A 25,634-nucleotide genomic window follows, 5' to 3' on the forward strand; every position below is an offset into this window, starting at 1 on the left:
ATTCAGTTCGTGCTTGACAACGAAACAGAGAGGACCTGAAGAAACCAAAGGGGGGACAGAGCCGGTCGGCTCGTTTCCCCCCCCCCACCCCCACCCCCTCACGCTGTTCCTGTCAGCCAGACAGAATAGCTGAATCGCAACTTCTAACGCAGACTCATTACCGAGTCTTTTGATTTCTGAGTGAACTAAACTTAACAAACGCATCGACAAAACGCTTTACCATCATCGTGTACCGAGGGCATCTCTGGACCGGGCCGCGGACACCTCCGTCTCCTCTGCCAGCCGCTGGTGTCACCTGGATGGACATCACCATCCTCTGGCGTCCCGGATCTAAAAGGGGGTCCGATTTTCGGTGAGGCAGAACACGACAGATAGCGTTTTGATGCATCTTTTCCAACTAAACCTAAGTTTATTCAAACCATCACTTTTCACTCAGACACCTGTTTCTTCCTGAAGCAAAATCAGATGCACACCCGCACTCAGCTCACCTCATATTCAATCTTCACACACTCATCACAAGGTCTTTTTGAGCAAGAACAGCATATCAACTGTTAAAGATTGTCCCACAAAGTTGCCAATGTTGATTGTTATTTCCTGTTTGTCAATTTCAAAATCATTAGTTTAATTTGAAGAATTAAAACTTTTAATTGTCAAACTTGTTTCTTCTTTGAACTGAAACACAGACCCAAGGATATTATCGACAGTTTATCGATGAAAACAACCTTTGAGTCTTCTTAAAACTATACAATTTGGTTATTAATTTAATAAAATTAATATCACAAATTACAATGTAGAATGGTTCCTCTTTCATAAAAGAGCTTAAACCACAATGCTACAACAGTTTTATATTGCTCAAAATCCTGTTTAATTGAAATTCAGGAGTCTCTTGAATTTTATTTTAACAACACACATCAATGGTTAGCAATCAAGTAATAAGTGATTAAAATAAATCAAAATCCTAGTCATTGCCTTTTCAGAGAAACCTGATTGTGTTACTTGGTGATTTAAATTTACACTTCATAGATTCGTCACAGCTGAAAGCTTGCTAGCTGGCTAGAGCCTGATCTGTCCTTTGAAATGTCCATTCAAGCTTTGTTATCTTTGCTTTGTTCTGCATTTTCCTTTGATTTTCCATTTTATTTGCAAATGTGACAGGGTGAGCCTCCTGTCACTGTATCCCGATCGATCATGCACCCTGGCTACTTGGTCACGAGGATATCCCTGTGGCTGAATGGCAGACATACACCAAAAATTGCACTAAGTGGATGCGGTTGACATGCAGGTCAAGTGTCTGACTAAGACCGAACAAGGATACGTTTTATTTTTGCAATGTAAAAAGGAATTACTGATGTGTGATTATTGATTAAATGTTACACTGACTTGCCACAAAAAAAAAAATCAATCTACGTTGTCAGTGGGCAGAAATGACTAATTTTAGAAGTCGATGTGACGATAGATTAAAATTCAGTTTCAGTTTTCAATTCAGTTTATTTATCGTCTCAAGGCACTCCACAAAGTAAACATTCCAAATGGCCTTTTGCACATACGTCACCATACTGGTTGGCAAAAGCATGAAAACAGTGAGCAACACAAGTACTAAAAGTGCAAAATTTTAATGTATCCGTATCAAACTAGGATAGGCCAGGGTACTCTTAACGCATCAGCGTTAATTTCTTAATTTACAATTAAGAAACTATTAGGACAAAAATCTCAAGTATGAATTTTCATTTGAGAAGGTAACGGTGCAGCATGTAAGAATATAGGGAGAAATGTACAGTGAGAAAATCCTAATACATAGGTAGAGCTGAAACAACTAATCGATTTAATCGATTATTAAAATAGTTAACTTTTTTAGTCATCGATTAGTTGTTTAATAATCATATTTTACCGCATAAAGTCTATTTTTTACCACAATCTGACATCGGTTACAATCTGTTAAATTTGCCGCCAGTGTGTGGCAGTAATGAGCAGCTGATCTACCAGTGGAGCCGTAGAAGAAGAAATGAGCCAATAAGTGCCCTCGGTTTTCATGACGTATCACGTTACTGACACTCATCTTGCTGTGAGAGATGGCAGAACAAGAAGAAATACGGAAGAAAAATAGAAGCGACAAAACAAGAGAAACCCTGGACAAAAACCTCACGAGTACGGGAGCACTTCACTCTAGATGCCTTGAAAAGACGGGTGACCTGCAAAATATGCAAAACGGGTGACCTGCAAAATATGCAAAAACCATCTAGCATGGCACGGAAGCACGACGTCCCTAAGTGAACATTTGAGACAAAAACATGTGGGGGCAAATGCAGCAGAGGAAAGTCCGGTGAATCCGGTAAGTAACAGAAAATAAACAAGCTAACGCAGATCAAATTTGGGAGCTGAGTTCGTTATAGTGGATGTTAAACTTGTTTTTTTTCCGCGCCAGTCTACGGTGTTCTACTTCTGATTGACTACATGCAATCGTGAATCTCCTCCGTGTTGTGTATCATACGCTTGCCAAATTTAGCACGTCTGTTTATAAGAATGTTCTCGTTAAGAGAAAAACTGCACAAACCCATAACTATGTTCCTCATTCAAAAAAGGACAACTCTGCGGAGAAAAATATACAGACGAGCTGTGTCCAGGTGAATATAACGCGGCATAGTTGTACGATTTCAATTTTTAAATCCAGGAGAAATTCAGAAAGTCATTTTTTTACTATTAAAAGGCTGTTTTACTGTCTAACGCTGTTAAACGCCTCACAACACATTTTTGTCAAAATAAATGATGATCCCTGTATATTGTTAATTAATTCAAATAATGTAATATTGATTTAGTGTTGTAGTGTGTGTGCTGCTTTATTTTATAAGTGTACTTATTTCAGTCAATTTGTGTTTCTTATGCAGAAAAAAACAAGCAACGATGGACAACTACATGGGGAACAAGACACTCACCCCCCAGCAATGCATACCACTTACAAACTCTATTCTAGAGTCTACATTATTTTTTATGGAATTTACCTCTTATATTTTGATGCCAAAAAATTATTCTGGACTGATATTTTGCACTGTTTAGCTCATTTTACACTGCTGACTGTGTTCATGTGCAATAAAATAGATTGCAGTCAACTGCACAATTCTCTTGTTTTTCTTTTTCTTAACTGAAATGTATTCATCACTTGTATAGGTCAAATAGCTAAACAATAACAAACCGATTAATCGATTAATCGAAGAAATAATCGACAGCTTAATCGATTATGAAAATAATCGTTAGTTGCAGCCCCAGTTTCAGGCATTTTGGAAGGAAGGTTATGCTGAAACATATTTCATATCCAGCTGGCTGCGGGGATTTTCAGTTTTTCTCCTTTCAAAACAAAAGAATGTTCTACATAATGTGCCTTTAAGGAAAATGTCTGGCAGAATTTCCTTTGGATCAGAAATGGAAAAGACTTTCACTTGTTCTCTTCACTTGTTGTTTTCACATGAGTTCTCATGTGAATGGTCAAGTTACCTCTTATAGAGAAACATTTACCACAAGTTTTACATGGAAATGGTTTCTCACCTGTGTGAGTTCTTATGTGTCGAGTCAAGTCACAACTTTCAGTAAAACATCTACCACAAGTTTTACATGGAAATGGCTTCTCACCTGTGTGAGTTCTCATGTGTCGAGTCAAGTCACCGCTGTAAGAAAAACATTTACCACAAGTTTTACAAGGATATGGTTTCACACCTGTGTGCGTTCTCATGTGTCGAGACAGGTCACTGCTGTAAGAAAAACATTTACCACAAGTTTTACAAGGATATGGCTTCTCACCTGTGTGAGATCTCATGTGAATATTTAAAAGAAAATTGTAACTGAAAGATTTTCCACAAAGCTCACATGAAAATAGTCTCTCCTGTCTGTGAGCCCTCTTGTGCTTATCACCATCTACAGGTTTCTGTGATCTTTGGTTTTTGGGCATTTTTTTATTTTGTGTCAATTCTTGATTGCTGTTTGGTGTTGAGTTTTCATTCCTGCATCCATCCTGATCTTGGTTCTCAGCTTCAGTAGAACTGTGACACAAGGGTTGGTTCCTGTTTGGTTCTGGTTTACAGCTGTCTGTTTCTTCAGAAGGAGAAGTACCCATGAAATTAAAACTGTTCTGCCTCAGTGGAGGTTCTGATTCCTCCTGTAAAGGTTCTGGATGTTCCTGGCCCAAACTGGAGGTCCTCTCCTGGTTCCAGAGCGGCTGGACATTCAGAACCTCCTCATCTTTCCTGACACCATACAGTGGGAGTTCTGGACAGACAAACAGACCAAACAGAAAGCTGATTAATGTGACAATAAGAAAGCACATTTTGCTCATCATCTGATGCATCTAAAGATGTTTTGAAAAATAATGAACCTGACACATAGCCGCACATTTTCAGAAATGAAAACAGGCAGGTTTGTTGTCCGACTTTTAGTAAAAATTATAACTAGGGCTAAAATAAAGTTTAGGTCCTCCACCACCTACAAGCTACAATGACGTTCTGCTGAGCTGTGGTGGCCTCATGGAGGGGGCCATCGACTAGCACACTGCTGCTAACCACTTAAACATTCTCCCTCTCCTTATAATAACTTTTTGTTTTCATTGACTTTTGATGTGCTAATACTAGTTTATCTGTTTAATTATAGATCCACTAGGATAATTACAATAAAGTTTATCTTTCACCAAATACAATATTTACTAAGACATCACAATATAACTATAGACACATTACTTGTGTGTGTGTGTGTGTGTGTCTGTTTGTGTGTGTGTGTGTGTGTGTGTGTGTGTGTGTGTGTGTGTGTGTGTGTGTGTGTGTGTGTGTGTGTGTGTGTGTGTGTGTGTGTGTGTGTCTGCCTGCTCTGTCTTCTCGATCCCCAGTGAGTCGTGGTGGATGGCTGCTTATACTGAGCCAGGATTCTCTGGAGGTTTCTTCCTGTTAAAAGGGAGTTTTCCTCTCCACTGTCGCTGCATGCTTGCTTAGTATGAGGATTGCTGTATAGTCAGTGACACTAGTCAGTGACTTGATGCAATTTGCTGGGTTCCTTATATAGGAAACATTATTTGTGATTGGCTTAATGAACTGTGAATTGGAATGTTTATTATGTGAAGTGCCTTGAGACGACTCTTGTCGTGATTTGGCGCTATATAAATAAACTTGACTTGACTCTATCTGCTTCCTCTTCAGCACATCCTGAGCTCCTTCTAGGGTTGTCACGATGTGAAAATCTAACCTCATGGTTATTGTGACCAAAATTATCACGGTTTTCATTATTATCGTGGTACTTTTCTAAACGTGTTACATTTTGAGACAGCTAAATAAATCCTGTATATCAGGAAAATATTGTCCTCAGTTTGCGTCTAAATTTTGCCTAAAATGTGTTATTTTGTAATTATGTTGTTCATTTGTTTACATTTTTCCCCTTTAGTCTTTAAAATACCAATATTTGCCCATAACATCTTATGTTTTGTCTGTTTGATGTCATCATTTTAAAAATATTAGATCAGATGATACTCAGTACTCAAGTAGCCTTCTAATCAGATACTTTTTTGCCCTTACTTGAGTAATAAACCCTATATCAGGAAAATATTGTCATCGGTTTGTGTTCCAGTGAGCTTTGCAGATGTGGGGAAAATGTCATCAGGCAGTAATCATTGTTAAATTCATAATTATTCTCGGAGAGAGACCAACTCTTATCTGCCCCTGGGAGCCCCGTAATGCATAGCGTCATTTCAATATGGCGGCGTCCGTGACACAGTTTATATGCAGGTAGCGGCGCTGTGGCTGCTTTATATAGCGACTCGTTGCATTCTCCCTCAACCCAAATCCTCGGATCACGCATTTCAGCTAAAAAGCTAACGTTAGCTTGCCTTGCGTTGACTGTAGAGTTGTGGGTGATGGTCACGCAGATGTGTCATGAGATTTGAAGCGTTGCTGCCTTTCACAGACACTTTTTCTGCATGTGCTGCAAACAGGATAGCCGTCTTGTATCAACTGTCCCTCTGCATTCTTCAAATATCCAAAAGATGCCCGCACTTCCGACTTTGTCTTCTTTGAGGGATAATAAATGTCCTGAGCGCTGCTGTCTCCTCCTTTGGCCATTATTTCAGCTTTAGCTTCAAGAAAGTTTTGGTTGTAAACAACAAAGTGCACATGTGCCGCCAGCAACTTCAGCAGATGATATGGTGGCTGGTAAGGGTCACCGCGCCTACAACGCAGCCGCGGTAATCCACCGAGATAATATAGTTTTTTTTTAAAACAAGACGGTTATTATTATTGTCAACTTTTTTACCGGGGTTTACCGCTACACCGGTTACCATGACAACCCTAGCTCCTTCAAAGGAATCTCCTACCATCTTTATGCAGATGACATCCAACTGTACATCTCCTTTAAGCCCCATGAGATGTCTAAGCTGCAGCTGTTACACACCTGCTTAGACTCTATCAAAACCTGGATGGCTGGGAGCTTTCTTCAGCTGAATGAAGATAAGACTGAGATCCTCATCTGTGCCCCAGACAAGCTGGTTCCCAAAGTCAGAGACTCTTGGTCAGCTTGCTTCTCACACCAAACCTTCTGTCAGGAATCTTGGCGTGACCTTTGACCCAGCTCTCACCCTGGATTCTCATGTCAGTTCTCTGGTTGGCTCTTCCTTCTTCCATCTCAGGAACATTGCTAAGCTGAGTCCCATTCTGTCTCGCTCTGAACTTGAGACAGTTATCCACACCTTCATCTCCTCACGCTTAGACTACTGTAACTCTCTTTTCACGTGTCTGAGCAGAACCTCCCTGAATCGTCTACAGGTGGTTCCGAATGCCTGTGCTCGGCTTCTGACCAAGTCCTCCAAACACACCCACATCACCCCGCTTCTCCTCCAGCTTCACTGGCTGCCAGTCAACTTCAGGGTTCATTTCAAGATCCTGGTTCTGGTCTATAGGGCCTTACATGGGCAAGCACCATCTTACTTTGGTGATCTTCTTAGTCCCTACACCCCCAGCAGGTCCCTGAGGTCCAGTGATCAAAGCCTACTGGTTGTGCAGCACCAGGCTACAGACCAAAGGTGACAGATCATTTGCTTCTGTGGCCCCCAGACTCTGGAACTCTCTACCCCTGAGCCTGAGATCAGTGGACTCCTTTAAAAAGCAGCTGAAGACTCACTTGTTCAAGCTGGCTTTTGTATGACCTTCTTCACCTCTCTCTTTATTCTGCTCTCCAGTGGGAGATAGATAAATTCCTCAAAAAAATGGATAAATTCTTACTGTAAGAGAATAAACACTACAGGCCTTCCATTTTGTATAACACTGCTTTTATTGTGTTGTGGTTGGTTATGTTCTGGTGACGTGTAGAACTTGGGAGTGCAGGCTGCTGCCTGAGAGGTGGTTGGAGACGGAGTGTTTCCATGCTGCTTTGTTTTGGTCACTTATGTGCGTGAGGAATAAAAGGGAGATCTACACCACAAAAAAGATTAACTCTAAACCAAAACGTAACAGCTTATCCAAATGGCGTTTTGTTGGAATGACGAGTTATTATAGGTGTTTTTGCAAAAGCTTTGCTGTAGTGGTGGCACCTTTAACCTCTCTGCTGTCTCCTAAGGTCCCCTTTTTATGAACGGATGCTGCCCAGGCCTCCTTTGAAGGCTGTAAGCGTTTACTGAGCATCGCCCCGGTTCTCTTGGCTCCAGATATCTCTAAGGCCTTCCAGGAAGGTGGATGCTAGTGATGCTAGGATGGGAGCCATCCTATTGCAAGAAGATGGTGCCGGGATTTACCATCCTGTCGCCTATTGTTCGAAGAAGTTCATCTCCTGCCATCTGAACTATTCAACCATTGAGAAAGAGGCACTAGCTCTGATTTTAGCCCTCCAGCACTTTGAAGTTTATGTATGTACTGGACATGAATTGCTGGTCTACACTGACCATAATCCTTTGGTGTTTTTATCTCGGATGTATAACCAAAACCAGCGTCTGATGAGATGGGCCCTGTTCCTTCGGGACTTCAACCTCACGATCCGCCACAAAAGGGGATCAGAGAACGTAATCGCTGACTGTTTGTCTCGATCTTTTAATAAACAGTAACACCCATTTTGTTATCCAGAAGGTTAAGATCCCCTGGACAGGTTCTAGAGATTTTTTCCTTTTTAGGAATCAATCTGTTTATTGTTTTTGTAGTGTTGTGGCAAATGGGTTAGTGTTGGCATTTCGCGCCTTCTCGGGAGCACCCCAGGAAGAGCTGGGTTATCCTTCTCTTTGCTGGTTTTTTATTGTGTGTTACGCAATGTGCTTAATCTGCCCACCCATGGTCCGCATGAAGACTAGGTTTAATTTTAGTTAGCTTCGGTCAGGTAGTTGGCGGGGACTCAACCTCCGCTCCATTTTTCTGGTGTGTTACATTTAGTTTTGTAAAAAGATGGGGTTTTGCTTTGTTCTCACTTCCCATCTTTTTCTTTTTAGGTAAGGGGGTGTTACGAGCCTTGGATTTCCCTCCAGTATAGAGTGTGCCTGCACCCAGCCTCCTCTGCACTACTCCGGTTCAGCATCGTGGAGAGCGTCCGGCCTCCCTCTGCACAGCTGAACACCATCAGGAATTCTCCAACTGGAGCGCATAAAATCATCACGCTCACAAGCGAGCGAGGAGGAGAAGGAGAGAGCAGGAAAGGAGAGAGGAGGAAAGGGTTTTCTTTTCTCTTGGAACTTTGGAGGCTCGAGGGTATTATCCAGACGGTTTGGACATAACTTGAGGGAAAGGCGTATGTTCTCACTTCCGTGTGTCGTTACGTTGTGGAGGGTGATTACTGTCTGGTTGAATCTGCTCCCCCTTTGTTTCTGGTAAGGCCTCGTATATTGATTCTCTGGATGAATCCCCAGTTTCGGCACAGATAAACACATGCTAAGGCCGACAGGTTAAGGGCCATATTCAGTTAGAACATTTGTGGAATATAATTTTTGTCTTCATCATTCTGTGCTGTCGTTTTCTCCCGTAGGGACGCTTTCTGTTAATAAAGGTTTGTTTTGTCGAATGTGATTTGGTGTAGTGCTCCCCGTTTTGCGGTCACATTCCTGTGTTAGACCTCCCGGGATCCTAGACCTGGGTTTAGGTCGTAACAGTGGTCAGACGAATGCTACAGAGACTGGAGAAGGAAGGGCTTAGCCTCGACAGAAAACTTTTATCTGGATGGGAATTTTGCATCGTTTAAACAGCTGAAACAAAAGTATGACCTATCCAATTCAAGTTTTTTTCGTTACTTACAAGTTAGGCAATGTATTCAATCAAAAATTTGGCATTTTGAACATCTCCCAGCAGAGCATGACTTTTTAAAAATTCTTATAGGCTCTCCTGACTCCAAACAATTTCAAAAATTGTCTGCATGTTTGAGGATCATTGTAATAAAAGCACAAATGAGATAGGAAATGCCTAGAGGGAGGAGTTAGGTATGGAACTTCCTGAATCTGTGTGGGATGAGTATTTGTCTAAAATTCATTCATGTTCGGTAAACAGCAGACACCAGCTCATACGGTTCAAAATTGTTCATCGTTTACATTATTCTAAGGTCAGGTTGCATAAAATTTACCCCTGTCTCACCAATTTGTGACAGATGCAAAATTTTTGATGGTACACTATCTCATTCTTTCTGGTCTTGCTCTTTGCTAGCAAATTTTTGGTGTAAAATATTTGACTGATACTCTAAGGCCTATAAGACACCTCTTCGACCGGATGCGGGACTTGCCATTTTTGGCATCCCAAAGACAGTCAAGGACCTCCCTGCATCTATGCTGAGACCTCTGGAAGTGGGAATGGCTGCCGCCAAACGCTTAATTTTTGAAAGAATGGAAGTCTTCTTCTGCCCCCAGCTTTCAAGGATGGATCACCGATATGCTGTCCCTAATACAAATGGACAGACTCATATCCCTAAGAAAGTGTTCAATGAGAATGTTTGCCAACGCTTGGACTCCATTCCTCGCATATGTAAGGTTATGAAGTTCATCGTTTTCAGCTCCACACAGCTGCCCCCTGTGCACAGTAACACCCGTGTATAAAAGCCAAGGTCGGGTGTTCCTCAGACTGTTTACATTCCAGGAGAAGAGTCCGAAGGAGAAGAAGAACACTTTTACTTAATCAAAATACTTTATTTGTGATTAAAAGAATTAAGCAAAACAGATGTTGATCAATAATAATCAAGTGAATGATCTGTGAAATAAATATGTCATGATTTATGTTTAATGAGAAATAGGACTATTGCACAGACAGACTGATCCTCATCTCCATAGAAACGCATGACACATTGCTCCAACCAATCAGAGCCTTCGGCTGCCGCAAGAGAATCTGGTGTTGACTTAAAGTGTCCAATCCCCTTTACTGAAACTTAAAACAATTCAGAGATATAAAACAAGGCAACGCCATTTTAAAGTCAGTTCCATTTTGACTTCAGTTCTATTCACCGTCATCCTAAAGAAAAGCACAGCCTGGCCAGATGTGTTTTCTTCTTTAAACTAAGAACTGTGAAGTTGGAGATTTTCGTCGTTTAACAACCAGACGACATCCTTTCAAAATAAGAGCACCTGCTGACGCCGCCGATTGGTACCGGGGTCGACCCTTCAGACGGGCTTTGAAACGCTGCGACCGCTGCTCCGACAGCTCCAGCGCACATCCGAGGTCTCCAGACCTGGCATTTCCTGATCTACCTGGGAGGCCCCCCACTGGGTACGTACACGGCAAAATAGCGGCTCATGTCATCACTTTATAAGCCTCGTGATATCTAGTCATAACAAAGACTACCAGATTCAATGACGTCAGCCTAAGGAGTCTGAACCAACCACACACACACAGACGCATCAACACAACATCCAAATCCATTTTCATCCATCACAAAGTTAGTCCTGGTAGATTGTTAAGAATTTATAATTAAGAAATTAAAGATTCTCAAACGATCCCAACTCTCTCTCTTTTCTTGTCTCAAAGTCAATACAGAGTGTTTAATTAAACTCCCTGATGATAAAAACAGCCTATTCTTCTGATTATAAAAAGTGATCTACTTACAGTGTATTAAAATACAACTCTAGATAGTTACATCACTCTATTCCATTACAAGTGGCGAGCCTAGCATGATATCTGCACAGTTTATTACACTTTGTGCCGATTTTGAGACATATTGTGGGATTTTTTTTTGTCCAGTGTGTGAGTTCAGGGAGTTCAGGGAGAGGAAAGGCGAGCATTTCCCTCATTCAGCTTCTCAGAAAGGGGGGTGCACATACATCACCCTCCAACAGGAGGCGCTGTTTCATCAAAACACCTTAAGTGCTGACGTGTGCTGACGGCCATTTTGAGGCCTACATTTGAGGGTAAACATTTATCCTGTTTTAATACGTTGGAACCGTCTGTTTACTGTTTGTCGCGGTGTTTGTGACACTGTGTGCATCCATTTGTGTAATCGGAGACAGAGGACTCCGTCGGAAATTTATTTCCGTTCAATAAGCACCTGATCCGCTCTGTTCTTTGTCGGAATACTCGTTAGCACCTACCGTAGCTTAACTTGCTAGGTAAACGCTGTAAGTCGGGTTATGTACCGTAGAGCGATACTGCATCCAGATTGCGTACGCTGTTGAAACCCTTTTATCCACGGAGCGAGATGCCCGTTGGTTGATCGGGCACTTTTAAGACCCTGGTCGCTCCAGGGCATTCGCTAGCATTAGCCGACGAGCTAACTAGCCACTCTCGGTGAGAAGCTCGGGAACGCGTCCCGCGAAGCTTTCAAGCCATTCCGACGCAGCGATTCTGCGTCCTTTAATCCGCTAAACCTTTCGGTACGGAGTACTTTTAGGTAACGTTAGCGGCGGTTCTAAATAACATTCCGGTGTTTAGAATCGTGATTCGTGCTACAGGGGGGAACACCGAGTGACGGACAGCGCATGCGCGACAACCCGCCATCTTAGGTGCCCGACACGTAGCTTGACCTGCCATCTTGGATAGGTGAAAAGACAATGTTATTTTTGGCATTATTGAACAATTTTGCCCAAAATATTCATTCAACAGCCAAGCTTCCCTGTAACTAATTCTTTAATAAGTCTACAGGTAAGGTTGTTTCTAAATAAACATCTAAATAGAAACGAAATCGAAGAGTAAATTAGTAAATAATAAAAGACTATTTACTATTTTTAGAAAATGGACTCAGAGGAAACGATGCAATTAACATCCCAAATTCAGGCGGCGATGCAAAGCGCTCTCCTGCCAATGATGCAAAACACTTTCCTTCCAATGATGACTAACATGATGAACATGATCTGCAATCTTCAGACAGACGTCGAGGGCGTCAAACAATTTGTGCGTGATTCTCAGGCGACCCGGTCAGAGACTCCGTGTTTGCCTGAGAAGCCGCAAAATGAGACTGAAATGCTGCAGGCTGATGTTTTCACAGGTTCTGATTCACAAGAAAACAACAACACCTCAAAGGAAAGCGACAACACCTCACCGGTCGTACCATCCGTGGCGATGTTAGGCGATGAACCCGCAGATGACGACCGCAGTACCACTACTGCTACCGCCGTATCTGAAAAAATTTTGCTTGCACCTCTGGTCGTGAGAAAGGGATCTAATAGGCCCGCAGTGGAGGTCACTGTAAATCAGAGACATCGCTGTGTCGCATTATTAGACACAGGAGCGGACATCTCGCTCATCAGCGGAGCTCTTTACAGCAGCATGTGCGAACAAAGGGGGGAGGACATCTCACCCCCCGCACTCATTTCGGGCCCAAAGGATTTTGACGATTTCTATGGCGCTCCCTCGTCCGCGGCTGCGACGACTGAGGTCAACATCTCGATAGGAGACATGTCCTTTAAACACCTCGTGTACATCAGCGAGGAGATGAGGATGCCCATGCTCATAGGGTTGGACTGTCTCCAACGCCTTGACGCTAGAATCAGTTGTGCGTCCGGACAACTGTTTGCACGTGTGAGGAAGCCAAAGCCGTACAAACCGTGGCCTGACACAGGCGGACGCCCTTCTGTGGCAAGTCTTTCGCGGGGGGATGCAATTTTGACCTCACCACCACTCTCGAAGCCACCGGGTAGACCCCCGGAACTTCTGTCACAGATTGAGAAGGTCATAGACCAAGCAGATGCCCTCACCAACGATGTCGAGCGAGACAAGCTACGACAACTTTTGCTAAAGTACCAGGATTTTCTTTCACTTGACTCCTTGGACTGTGGTCTGACCACTATCCATGAAGTCCGGATTCCTACCAGGCCAGATGCACCGCCGTCCTTTGTGCGGCAATACAAGATTCCCCTGGCGTCCATAGAACCGGTCCAGGAAATCATTGACAGCCTCTTGGCTAACGGGGTCATTCGACCCTGCAACAGCACCTACTCGGCTCCGTTGTGGCCGGTACTGAAGCCTAATGATAAGTGGCGACTTACCATTGACTACCGGCAACTCAACAAACAGGTCCCCTTGTCTAGGTGGCCTATGGCACGCCTGGAGCAGGAGCTTCCAAAAGTGAAAGATGCTAAGTACTTTTCCACCCTTGACATTGCGTCTGGATTTTGGACGATTCCCGTCCACGAATCGGACCAACACAAACTTGCTTTCTCCTTTGCCAACTGGCAGTACACCTTCACCCGGTGTCCTTTTGGTTATTCCAACTCGCCAGCTGAGTTCAACATCTTCTTGAACAAGGCATGCCCCGATGCTCGAGAGCGTGGGACCCTCATCTATGTCGACGACATTCTTATTCGTCGGCGTACATTGGATGACCACCTGGCCGAGCTGGACCATGTCATGGGTCAACTCGCGGCGGCAGGTGCAAAGATCTCTCTCGCCAAAGGACAGTGGTGCAGGTCGCAAGTTCAGTACGTTGGCCTCCTTGTGGGACCACAGGGAGTGCAGCCTCAGCTTGGCAGGATTCAGGGTGTTGCCACCATCACACCTCCGACGAACGTCTCCGAACTTCGCAGCTTTTTGGGGGTCTGCAACTACTTGCGTCAGTTCGTGGAACATTACGCTGAGTTGGCACGACCTCTGACTAATCTGTTGAAGAAGGATGTGGCGTTCGAGTGGGCGGAGCAGCACCAGCAGGCCATGGATGACCTGAAGGCCGCGATGTGCTCGGCTCTGTGCTTGGCGCTCCCCGACTGTGACAAGGAGTTCCACCTTGAGGTTGGTTTCTCAGCTCACTGTTTGAGTGCTGGTCTCTACCAGGTTCATGACTGCGATAGGCGTGTCGTGGCCTATGCTAGTAAGCTCTTGACTGGACCTGAGTTGAAATACTCGGACTGTGAAAAGGATTTGCTTTCCACCATGTGGGCAGTTAAGTACTTTGCGAACTACATTGGCGGACAGAAAATCATCATTGAGACACAGCACCAGCCGGTGACCTTCCTTAACAGTCAGCACATCAGAGATGGTGTGGTGACCAATTCTCGAATCGCTTCGTGGCTGCTGGCTCTTCAAAGCTTTGACATCGAGGTGCGCTACGCCCAGAACCGACGTAGCCCTCTTGGCATGGGTTTGGCTGTGTGCCAACATTGCTCGGACGACGCCATCGCGTCAGTCCCGCCAGCCAGGCCCCCTCAGGCTCTTCTAAACCACAACCACCACTACTACGACCAGTCATACTGTGCGGGTTTACCGACCGTATACGTGGATGGCAGTGCTTTTCGGCACGGTTCTGCGCCTAGTGCGGGCGTGGGTGTCGTCTGGGTAGACGGTGACCGCAGGGAGTCCCGATGTTACTCTCTGGGTGAGAAGACCTCACAGTATGCTGAAGTAGCGGGGATCGTAATAGCGCTACATAGCGCTAGGGACCGTGGCTTCCGTGAACTGGTGATTTGCACTGACTCGGACTACGCGCGTCTCAGTTTCTTATGTCATCTACCAACGTGGAAGAGTAACGGGTTCCAGACCGCTAGCCGGAAGCCCGTCAAAAATCAGGCCCTCTTCAGGGCGTGTGACATTCTGGTGACTGCACTTGACATGCACATTTACTGGCGTAAAGTCAAAGGTCACTCTCGCGCACCCGGTCCTGAAAAGGAGTTGAACGATCTTGCAGACTCTTTGGCCAAAAAGGGCGCGACCGATGGTCCCCTGTGGGTTTTCGACCCCGGGTGGCTTGAGGGACATGTGTGGTCTTTCCCTGATGAAAACCAGGTGTGTGTTGTTACTCGAGCTCGGGCTGCTAAAGCGTCCGTCTCTGAACCACCCAAAGGTGCGGTGGCCGTTCAACCTGCCTATTCGGATACCGATCTTGTCAGTCTTCAATCCCAGGACCCTGCTATCAGCAGGATGATCAAGTACATTTCTGATCCTAAAACCCAGCTACCAACTTCCTTCGAGCTTGATTCCGTTCCAGAGCTTCGTTCTCTCTTTCGTGTGCGGTCCACGCTGAGGGTCGTCGAAGGACTGCTGATGCACGCCGCCAAGCCTCCTTCGCCGCCTGTCCTTGTTACTCCAAAACCGCTGAGGAGGGGCATGATCTCGCAGGCTCATGACTCTCCGTCCGCCGGTCACAAAGGCGTCAAGGCCACGTTCGGTGCCCTGTGCCAGGTTGCTTATTGGCCGGGGATGCGTCGTGACATCTCGGACCACGTCGAGCGTTGCTTGGGCTGTTGTCAGTTTCAGCCGTCCAACCCTACGCACAGAGCTCCCCTACAAGAAAAAGGGCCGACCACTCCATGGTCGGACTTGCAATTCGATTGGGTGGGGCCTCTGACCAAATCCACCAGAGGAAGTAAGAACATACTGACTGTCACCTGCGCATTCACCAAATGGGTTGAATGTTTGCCAGCACCTGATGACACGGCTAAGACTACAGCGATCCTCTTGCTGAATCACGTTTTTGCCCGCTTCGGTTTGCCCACAAGGGTCGACTCGGACAGGGGTACCCATTTCACCTCTGAAGTGATGAAACATCTTTGGGAACTGTTGGGTGTCAAGGCTAAGTTCCACATTAGCCACCGGCCCCAGTCCTCTGGACAGGTCGAAAGGGTGAACCGCACGGTTATCAGCATGCTAAAAAAATACGTGAAAGCTAACCACCGAGATTGGGATGTGAAACTTCCGTTGGTCCTTATGGCCATACGCGCTACCCCTCACGAGTCTACAGGTGTCTCCCCGTTTGAAATGATGACGGGCAGACAGATGACCCTACCGCTTCACCTGCTGTATCAACAACCGGTTCGGTCCGACACAGCCCCGGCGTGTACGAGCGGCCAATACTTGCAGGACCTGAGAACTCACCTGCTTGCAGCATTCTCGTTCGCACAGGCATCTCTGGAAAAGTCAGCTGAAGGCAGAAAAACTTATTACGATAAGAAAGCCTCACATTCCGAACTCGATATAGGTGATCAGGCCTGGTACTACATTTTCGCTCCCAAAACGGGTAACAATAATGCGACCTCGGGGAAGCTGGCTAAGAAACTTTTGCCCAGATGGTCGGGTCCATACCTGATTACAGATAAGATCTCTCCGGTCGTGTATCAGATCAAGATCGCTGACAAAAACAAGGCGCCCGTCTACAAATGGGTACACAAGGACCATATCAAACTGCACAAGGGTCCCACAGATTTGGCCGATACCAACAACAACAATCCACTGACTTCAAAAGGGGGGTGATAAATACGTCCCGTTGGTTCCACAGATTTCTATCTCTGATAACACAAATTTGTTTGTTTGTGAGAGTGCACGGTTGTCTTCCATGTTATACGTCACGTGCAGACTTAAGGTGTGTTGAGACGGACGTGCTGTGGGCTCCTGGAGTCAGGTAAACGGCCAGGTAACAGTGAGTGGGTTAGGCCACATAGTACTGTTGTCCAAAATTTTGTTTTTTTCATCTTTACTAATCACAATTCCTTAGGGGTACATTAACATGAACATGATTACTAACCACTGATTTACATTTTAGTACTGATTTACATTTCAGTTTTTTATAGTACCTTTGACCAGTTGATTTTTACAGTGAATATTATGTTTGTGATTATCAATTCTTTGGTTTATCCTACGGGGCTATAACCAATTTTGCCCCTGTCCTGACAGCGTGTGTTTACAGTGAGGATTCACTGATACCAGTTAGGGTTCTTTCATTTTTCTGCTTCTCGCATCATCCCTTTTTGCATCTAACACAGACAGGGCTGCATCCATTTCTTCACTTAATGGGTAATTACACTTAAAACTAACACATAGTACATAAGGCACTCATAGAGTTAGGTTTTTATTATTTTTTATTTCTTTGATGACATGAAATGCACTTTTGTCGTGTCTACATTGAAGTGCCTACACTGTGCTCTCTCTCCTCTGCTGAGCTTGTGAGGATCCTGCTTCCTGGGGGTGGATCCATGACTCGTCATCTGCATCGACTACTCCTGGGTGGTGCTCCGGCTCGTTGGCCTTGGACGACTGTGGTTCCGGCATGGCTGATGGGACACCTCATTCGTTGGGATTACTGTCAACTGCTCTTCCCTTTTTGTGGATTACGATAAGTACTCTTTCAAAGTTCGATTTTTATTTGGAATATTACCCTGCCTGCGGATACAACAATCGATTTTTAATTGGAATACTACCCTGTTCGTGGATACGTACAAGACTTGCTCCTGCTTTGCTTTATTGCCCGTGAGGATATAAAGTTGCTGTTGCTTCGTTTATGGCTTCCATGGGGAATAATTATTAACCTGCTGACTTGTGTTCTTCCTGAGGAGTATGCGAGACTGTTCTCCGGCGTGGGGTTCGTACCTCACCACAGATGGCTGTTCCCTTGGGATCGCATCCGGTTCTGTTGTCAAGATTCTTCATAACTTGGGTTTGTTCAATGACCAAGTGGTCTCTTGAAGGACCACATTGACCTTGAAAAGGGGGGATATGTAAGGTTATGAAGTTCATCGTTTTCAGCTCCACACAGCTGCCCCCTGTGCACAGTAACACCCGTGTATAAAAGCCAAGGTCGGGTGTTCCTCAGACTGTTTACATTCCAGGAGAAGAGTCCGAAGGAGAAGAAGAACACTTTTACTTAATCAAAATACTTTATTTGTGATTAAAAGAATTAAGCAAAACAGATGTTGATCAATAATAATCAAGTGAATGAACTGTGAAATAAATATGTCATGATTTATGTTTAATGAGAAACAGGACTATTGCACAGACAGACTGATCCTCATCTCCATAGAAACGCATGACACATTGCTCTAACCAATCAGAGCCTTCGGCTGCCGCAAGAGAATCTGGTGTTGACTTAAAGTGTCCGAATCCCGTTAACTGAAACTTAAAACAATTCAGAGATATAAAACAAGGCAACGCCATTTTAAAGTCAGTTCCATTTTGACTTCAGTTCTATTCACCGTCATCCTAAAGAAAAGCACAGCCTGGCCAGATGTGTTTTCTTCTTTAAACTAAGAACTGTGAAGTTGGAGATTTTCGTCATTTAACAACCAGACGACATCCTTTCAAAATAAGAGCACCTGCTGACGCCGCCGATTGGTACCGGGGTCGACCCTTCAGACGGGCTTTGAAACGCTGCGACCGCTGCTCCGACAGCTCCAGCGCACATCCGAGGTCTCCAGACCTGGCATTTTCTGATCTACCTGGGAGGCCCCCCACTGGGTACGTACACGGCAAAATAGCGGCTCATGTCATCACTTTATAAGCCTCGTGATATCTAGTCATAACAAACACTACCAGATTCAATGACGTCAGCCTAGAGAGTCTGAACCAGACACACACACACACACACACAACATCCAAATCCATTTTCATCCATCACAGAGTTAGTCCTGGTAGATTGTTTAGAATTTATAATTAAGAAATTAAAGATTCTCAAACGATCCCATCTCTCTCTCTTTTCTTGTCTCAAAGTCAATACAGAGTGTTTAATTAAACTCCCTGATGATAAAAACAGCCTATTCTTCTGATTATAAAAAGTGATCTACTTCCAGTGTATTAAAATACAACTCTAGATAGTTACATCACTCTATTCCGTTACACATATTTAGAAGAGACTAAATCACTGAAGTCTATTAATTCCTGCATCAATGACCTTTCTCTCTGTCTCTGTCCAGCAGCTTATTATTTGACTGGCAATATGCATGGCTGCATGGTGGCGCAGTGGTTAGCACTGTCGCCTTGCAGCACGAAGGTTGCAGGTTGGAAACTCGGCTGCGGCCTTTCTGCATGGAGTTGCGTGTTCTCCCCATGCATGCGTGGGTTTCCTCCGGGTACTCGGGTTTCCCCCACAGATCACAACATGCCCTATAGGTTATAAATTGTAAGTCGCTTTGGATAAAAGCGTCTGCCAAATAAATAAACATAAACATAAACATGTGTCTGAGGCAATGTTTGTTTGCTTGTTCATTGTCTTTTTTGTATGTTATAAGGCAGGGATTCCCAAAGTGTGGTGCGCGCACCCTTGGGGGTGCGTGAGCTGCCACTAGGGGGTGCGCGAGGTGAAAAGTGTAATGGCTGCAGAGCTCAGAGAAGTCTGTCATATGTCACCATTAGCGTAGCCAGAAACTCATTTGTGGGTGGGCCACAGAAAAAGTAAGTGGGCCCAATAAATGTAATTGAAAACAAGTATATTTTTGCGCGCGCGGGTGTCCTCCACATGTGCCCTAGCGTCATAATAACAATGCGCCGAGCTTCAGCACTCTGGCCTGCGCACGCCGATATGTTCTGTATTTGATCATTTTTAACGGTGCTGGAGGAATCTGAAGGTGGCGAGTCATTCTGGCAGATTGTAATTAACACCTGTCTCATGCAGGTGTTCTGACATTGTAAACCTCACACACAGAACATTATAGATGTAACAAAATAACAAGAAATGATTCCCATTCAGGCTATTGACAGCGCGCTGAAGATCTGAAGTTCAGAGTGCGTCTGTCAGAGGTCAGACGCGTTCCGGCTGAACCACGGCTCACGGGTGCACAAGTGAGCACATCTGGGCTGGGCAGAAGTCATTTTACAACATTGGTTTAAATAGCGCGAGACGCGGTGACTTGAGCGGCAGTGCCGCGCGCGCGCACACACACACACACACACACACAGATTCAATAAGCGCACACGCTGCTTTAACTCCGGCCCGCTGTCAGACTGAAGGCAGAAATGAACGCTGCCTCCACCGTGATAAAAACTTTTAAGAGGTTATTTTTCATTCAAGGTCAAATTAAGATATTAGCTTCTGGGATGAGTCGGGTCCGCTCCAGCCAGTGACTCCTCATGAACCTGACCACAAGTCCTGTTACTGCAGCATTTGTTATTCCAGTCCGCGTGGCAGCGGATCACAGATTCAGCCACACCATAAAACAGCAATAAGTCGGTCTGAGGTAAAAGTGAACATCATGGCTATATCTTGTCCCCTATAGACATTTGATTACGCACAAGTAGGTGACCAGCTCAGGTTTACGCAGAGCAGAAGGAAGGAGAGCGCTCTGGCCGCACAGGTTAAACGTTCCTACTTTAAGAAAACCGTTAAATTGCATTGTTGATGTGCTACCTGGACACTCTAAATATTTATTTAAAATGAAATCAAAGGAAATTGTAATGGTATATATATATATATATAGAGAGAGAGAGAGAGCCATGCCCCGATGTGGGGGCTGGGGGGGGGGGGGTGCGTCGACATGGTCGGGACATAGAAGGGGGTGCGCGGCTAAATAAGTTTGGGAACCACTGTTATAAGGAAAATCCTAAGTAAATAAAATATTTAAAAAAAATACAAATTGGACTGCCCATGTGCCTGAAATGTGCTGCTTTAAAAGTCCCTGTATCACAATAAGGTAACATAACACAGGACCCCCCCCTCCACACACACACACACCCTCACCTGTGGACCCTGGAGCAGCAGCAGCTCTGAACTCGGCCTCAGGAAACGGTGACAAAAGGAGCTGGTGTCTGTCTGGTTCTGGTCCATGGTGGTCTCTGTCCTCATCAGCAGGAGTCACAAGGGAGGTAACCGTCTCCTGCTTCAGTACAAGCTGCTCTTCATCCTGACTCATGCAGAGCTCCTCTTGTTCTAGAACCTGCAAAGGTTCTGACTCATCCTGCTCCACTTTCATCTGTGGAGGTTCTGGTCCCTCCTGTAAAGGTTCTGGTTGTTCCTGGTCCAAACTGGAGGTCCTCTCCTGGTTCCAGAGCTGCTGGTCAGTCAGAACCTCCTCATCTTTGCTGACATCATGCAGCGGGAGTTCTGGACAGACAGACCAAACAAAAAGATGAATCATGTGACAATAAGAGAGCACACTTCACTTTAATCATCTGATGCATCTGAAGATGTTTTAGAACATAATGAACTCTTAACCTGACAAACAACCACACACAGTTCTACAGTCAGAGATGAGAACAGCAGGTGTGTGTGTGTGTGTGTGTGTGTGTGTGTGTGTGTGTGTGTGTGTGTGTGTGTGTGTGTGTGTGTGTGTGTGTGTGTGTGTGTGTGTGTGACTGACCCACAGCAGAACTGGACTCAGTATCTCTCAGATTCATTGATTTAGATTCTTACTGACTTCTGGGATGGACACACAGGTACTACAGGTGAGTTTATAGAGACATAAACATCCAGATGTTCCTCAGATGCATCAGTCTCTGATGAAAACGGGACTGAGATGTTTTCATGGAATCATCTCCACTTTGAAGCTGCTGACAGCTTTACTTGGTAATGTCCACAAACAGATCAGACTAACAGAAACTTCTAAACAAGTCTCTGATTGTAGAACATCAGCTGGAAACGTTCACCAAGTCTTTAAAGTTTGTCTCTTTTAAACGGATTTAGTGGAGTTCCTGAAAATGAAAAAACTTCCTAAAACCCCTGAAATGTTATTGATTTATTTCTCTAAAGTGGAACAAAGTTTACCACCTGATTTCAGCTCAGTTGTGTCAAAAAGCTTCAGAACAGCAAACGGACCCAAGCAGACTGTCCTGAGATTGTGTCCTCAGTAAAACCTCATGAGTCCCGCTGCTGTTTCATACCTATTCTGTGTAAGTTGATCTGTGGTTTCCAGCTGATCTCCAGCAGTCTGCGCTGACGATCGATCTCTTCCTCGTAGCGGACGATGGTTTGTTCAAACTCGGAGAATATTTCTGCTGCAGCAGCAGTTAGCCGCTCTCTGATAAACTCTCTCAGAGACCGAGCTGAAGACATTGTTGCTGCAGAGCCTCAGAGGTTCACCTCACACACCCACACAACAAGCTAACGCTGCTAACCAGCAACAAGCTAACGCTGCTAGCAACTTCCGGATAATGTGCCGGCTGGTGACCAGCGTAAAATGACATTACCGCCACCTGCTGGACTGGAGTTGGAACAGCATGAACAGCAACACTAAGAAAGAGATGCAGGTGAGGACCACAGCTTCAGTTCAAAAGGTGACAGAATGAGACTATTAATAGTGGAAAGAGACACAGTTGAAGATCTAGAAATGATCGACAGAGTAGATTTTACTGGAATCACACAGTTGAAGGTTTTTGAGGAACAAGAGGAAACTGATTTTCTTAGTTTGCTAGAAATGAAAAGAAATTATCACAAGCTTTTATGCTGCTTTCATCTGAATGGAGAAAAACTAAAATCATCTAGAAGTCCAGAAGTCAAAGTTTAGCTGTTTGATACTGATGAATCATCTGAACATTGTCTAGTTAGTAATAAGTAATATTGATTTTCTCCAGATCATTCTATTTTAATTTTAAAATTACACGCACAATACTATCAAAGTGGTTACGTAGCTATTAATAACAGACAACATTATGTACAGTTTGCTGGTAAGATATCTGATTGTATGAAGACTGAATGTGGAGTCCCACAACAAGGGTCTGTGTTGGGACCAAAACATTTTGGTTTGTATATTAAATATATTGTGAATGTGTCAAAGTTATTACAGTTTTTTTTAATTTGCTGATGATATAGAAGTTTTCATTTTGGGAGATGATTTAAAAGCTTCATCAGAAAGTATAACGAATTAAATAGCTGAAGTTAAAACATGGTTTGATACAAACAGATTATCAATAAATTTAAATTTTCTATCTGCTCCCTTTCATTCAAATATATATTGTGTTTTTATGAACATTGTTTAGTATCTGTTGTGTTATTTTTTTATTAAATGAAATAAAGATAATAAAAAAAAGAAAACTACGTTTATGGGTTTCACGAAAAGGAAAAGAGATATAAAAGTTCATTTGTATATCGATGTGGTAAATATTGAAAGTTTCTTAGATTTTTGAGAGTAGTAATAGATGAAAAACTGACATGGAAATCTCATATTTGAAGAAGCCTCACAGTAGAAGAAGTAGAAGAAGAAGAAGAAGAAGAAGAAGAAGAAGAAAAGAGCTTTTCTATAGCGCCTCTCAAGATAAAAATCACAAGGCACTTCACAAAAACAAAAAATGTAAAAATATAAAAAACAGTACAGGCTGGAAGACCAGTTAGAAGGGCATTGCAGTAGTCGAGGCGGGAGATGAATGTAGATTGGTTGAGTGTGTATAAAAATAGAATACTACAAATTAATGAACTTGCTGAATAATGGACATCATATACGTTCTCATGACACCTCTGTTGTGCCTATGGTGCAATACCCGTTTTTAAGACAGACCATTACCACAAAAGTACTACCAAACGGCGGAATGAATTCCACAATTGTTAGCCTGAGCTGCCAACAGTCTTGCTGAATGAGAGGAAAAGAAACAATCACATTCCAGGATGTACTTTTTATCTATTGGCTCAAGCATTGAGAAATGCAGGAATGTCCTAGAACAGCTTACATTTCCAGTTTTTGCCTCCTGGGTAGATGTAACACAGGTGAATGATTCCAAGTCAAAATACAGCTGCTGGAGCTGATGGTCACCAATCAATACACACATGAACACATTTCCCACAGGTTCTGTAATGTTATATTTTATGATGACGCAGCAAACCACTAATAATAAACACCAATATTGGTACTCTGAAATTCACAGTGATGATACTTTCTTAGAAATTCCTCAACCTTACAAAGCCTGGTTAGACGGCTGCTGTCTTAATATGCCTAAAACATAACAGAGAATCCATAACACCACTTCAGTTGAGGTGGATGTTACAACCAAAGGTTGTAAGTTGTTTTGTATTCGTAATGTTTCTTAGTGCAGGTGCCCACATCTGATTGGTGAACCAGTGGCCTGGAAAGAGTCCTGATTGGATAATTGATGGGAGCAGACCTTTAAGAGGGATGTCAACACCACCTGCAGCTGATCCTCATTCTCTGCTCATCCCAACCTGCCACCATCCAGCTGTGTTAAGACCTGTCGTTAACCTGGGGAAAGTAGGGGTGAACCTGCCATTTTATTTGTTCATTCAGTTTTCCCTTGTTTTTGTATTCAGGGAGGTAAGTTTGGTTGTATTTCTTTTTCTATTTTATTTTGTAGGTAAGATGATTATTTAAGTTAGGGGTGTTTTGTTTGTTGTTTTGGCCTTTGGTTCACCCTGAGTTATAGTTATGCTCCCTCGCTTTCAGTTATTTTAAAACTTGTAAATAAAAATCCTTGTATACAAGTCGAACTGTGGTGTGGTACTTGGGATCTGTGGAAAATGGGAATCCACCTTCATGTTGTGGCCTGGCCCCTCCTAGACAGGCTGTAACAGTGGAGAAAAATATTCAGACCAAAATAATATCCACCTGTGTGCATGCAAGTCCGGTCTACTAAAAACAAAAAGGAGATGTCACTGTTTTCTTACATCATTGTTACTCTGTGACAAAGATGGTCTTAAAGGGACACTCCATCATTACGTCTGTTACAGTAGCATGTATTAAAAGAACAAGAGTAGAAAAATTACACTGCAGCAGCAGTCCACACAAGTAAGATTCACTACATAGTCTTATCAGAGTTCATAGACTTGTATAAGTTCGGGACAAGCTATCACCATCATCATCATCAAAAAACACCTGAATCACGCTCAAATGTCCATGTGGTTCTTGAGTAGACGAGCTGTCGATGCAACGTGAATGTCCAACAGAAACATGAAATTAATTATGTGTGTGTCAGAGTGCTTGATGGTGATAATGAACAGTGGTGAAGGAGTGAGGAAGAGGCATGCTGGCCTCGTCAACTCCCTAACCAACCAGTAGTAAGCCTGTGTGCTACACCCACTCTTGTCATTGGCTCGACCATCCTGTCAGGGTGTCATGGTCTGCGTCCCCCTCATGTGTTCTCCAGCCCCCCCCTCTAGGTTCCCCTTATGTGTCTCCTTGTGTTCCTCATGTGCCTCCTTGTGTTTCCCAGCCCACTCCAGGTTCTCCCCTTAGGTTTCTGTGCCCCTTGAGGTCTCCAACCCCTCCAGGTGTCCCTCTAGGATCCCCCCTCATGTGTACCTAAGCTTCCCGTGCCCCTTCTTGTCTCCAGCTCCCACCAGGTTTCCCAGGTTCACTTATTCTTTAGTTTTCTTTGTAATTATATAGCTAGTTTTTCCCTGTAGTTTTCATTGGTTCAGGTTCCTTCCTTGGTCCTTCCCCACCAGTTTATTAGTTCTCCTTTCCTCCTTAGATCATTAGTTGTCTTGTTTTTCTAGTCTTTAGGTTTGGTTGTTATTCATAGGTCATGTTTTATTTCCCTCTCCTCAGCTTAGTTTCCTCTCCCTGATTAGTAGATTGATTTCACCAGGTTTCTCTCTCCCCACACACCTGCAGCTCATCTCCCAATCATCCTGCCCCTGTGTACATAACCCTGTCT

General features: G+C 44.0%; 1 protein-coding gene across 1 annotated transcript; it reads right to left on the reverse strand.

Moving 5' to 3' along the window:
- Positions 1–868: 868 nt before the first annotated feature.
- Positions 869–22,183, reverse strand: LOC107373691 (zinc finger and SCAN domain-containing protein 2-like). The gene is made up of 3 exons (XM_070548296.1): positions 21,915–22,183; positions 20,776–21,138; positions 869–4,254 (listed from the first exon to the last, which is right to left on the reverse strand). Exons 1-3 carry the CDS (start codon positions 22,084–22,086, stop codon positions 3,428–3,430), a joined length of 1,362 nt encoding a protein of 453 aa, XP_070404397.1. The 5' UTR covers positions 22,087–22,183; the 3' UTR covers positions 869–3,427.
- Between the last annotated feature and the right edge of the window lie 3,451 nt (positions 22,184–25,634).

This window comes from Nothobranchius furzeri, chromosome 2 (assembly GCF_043380555.1).
Source record: "Nothobranchius furzeri strain GRZ-AD chromosome 2, NfurGRZ-RIMD1, whole genome shotgun sequence".
Classification (NCBI taxonomy): domain Eukaryota; kingdom Metazoa; phylum Chordata; class Actinopteri; order Cyprinodontiformes; family Nothobranchiidae; genus Nothobranchius; species Nothobranchius furzeri.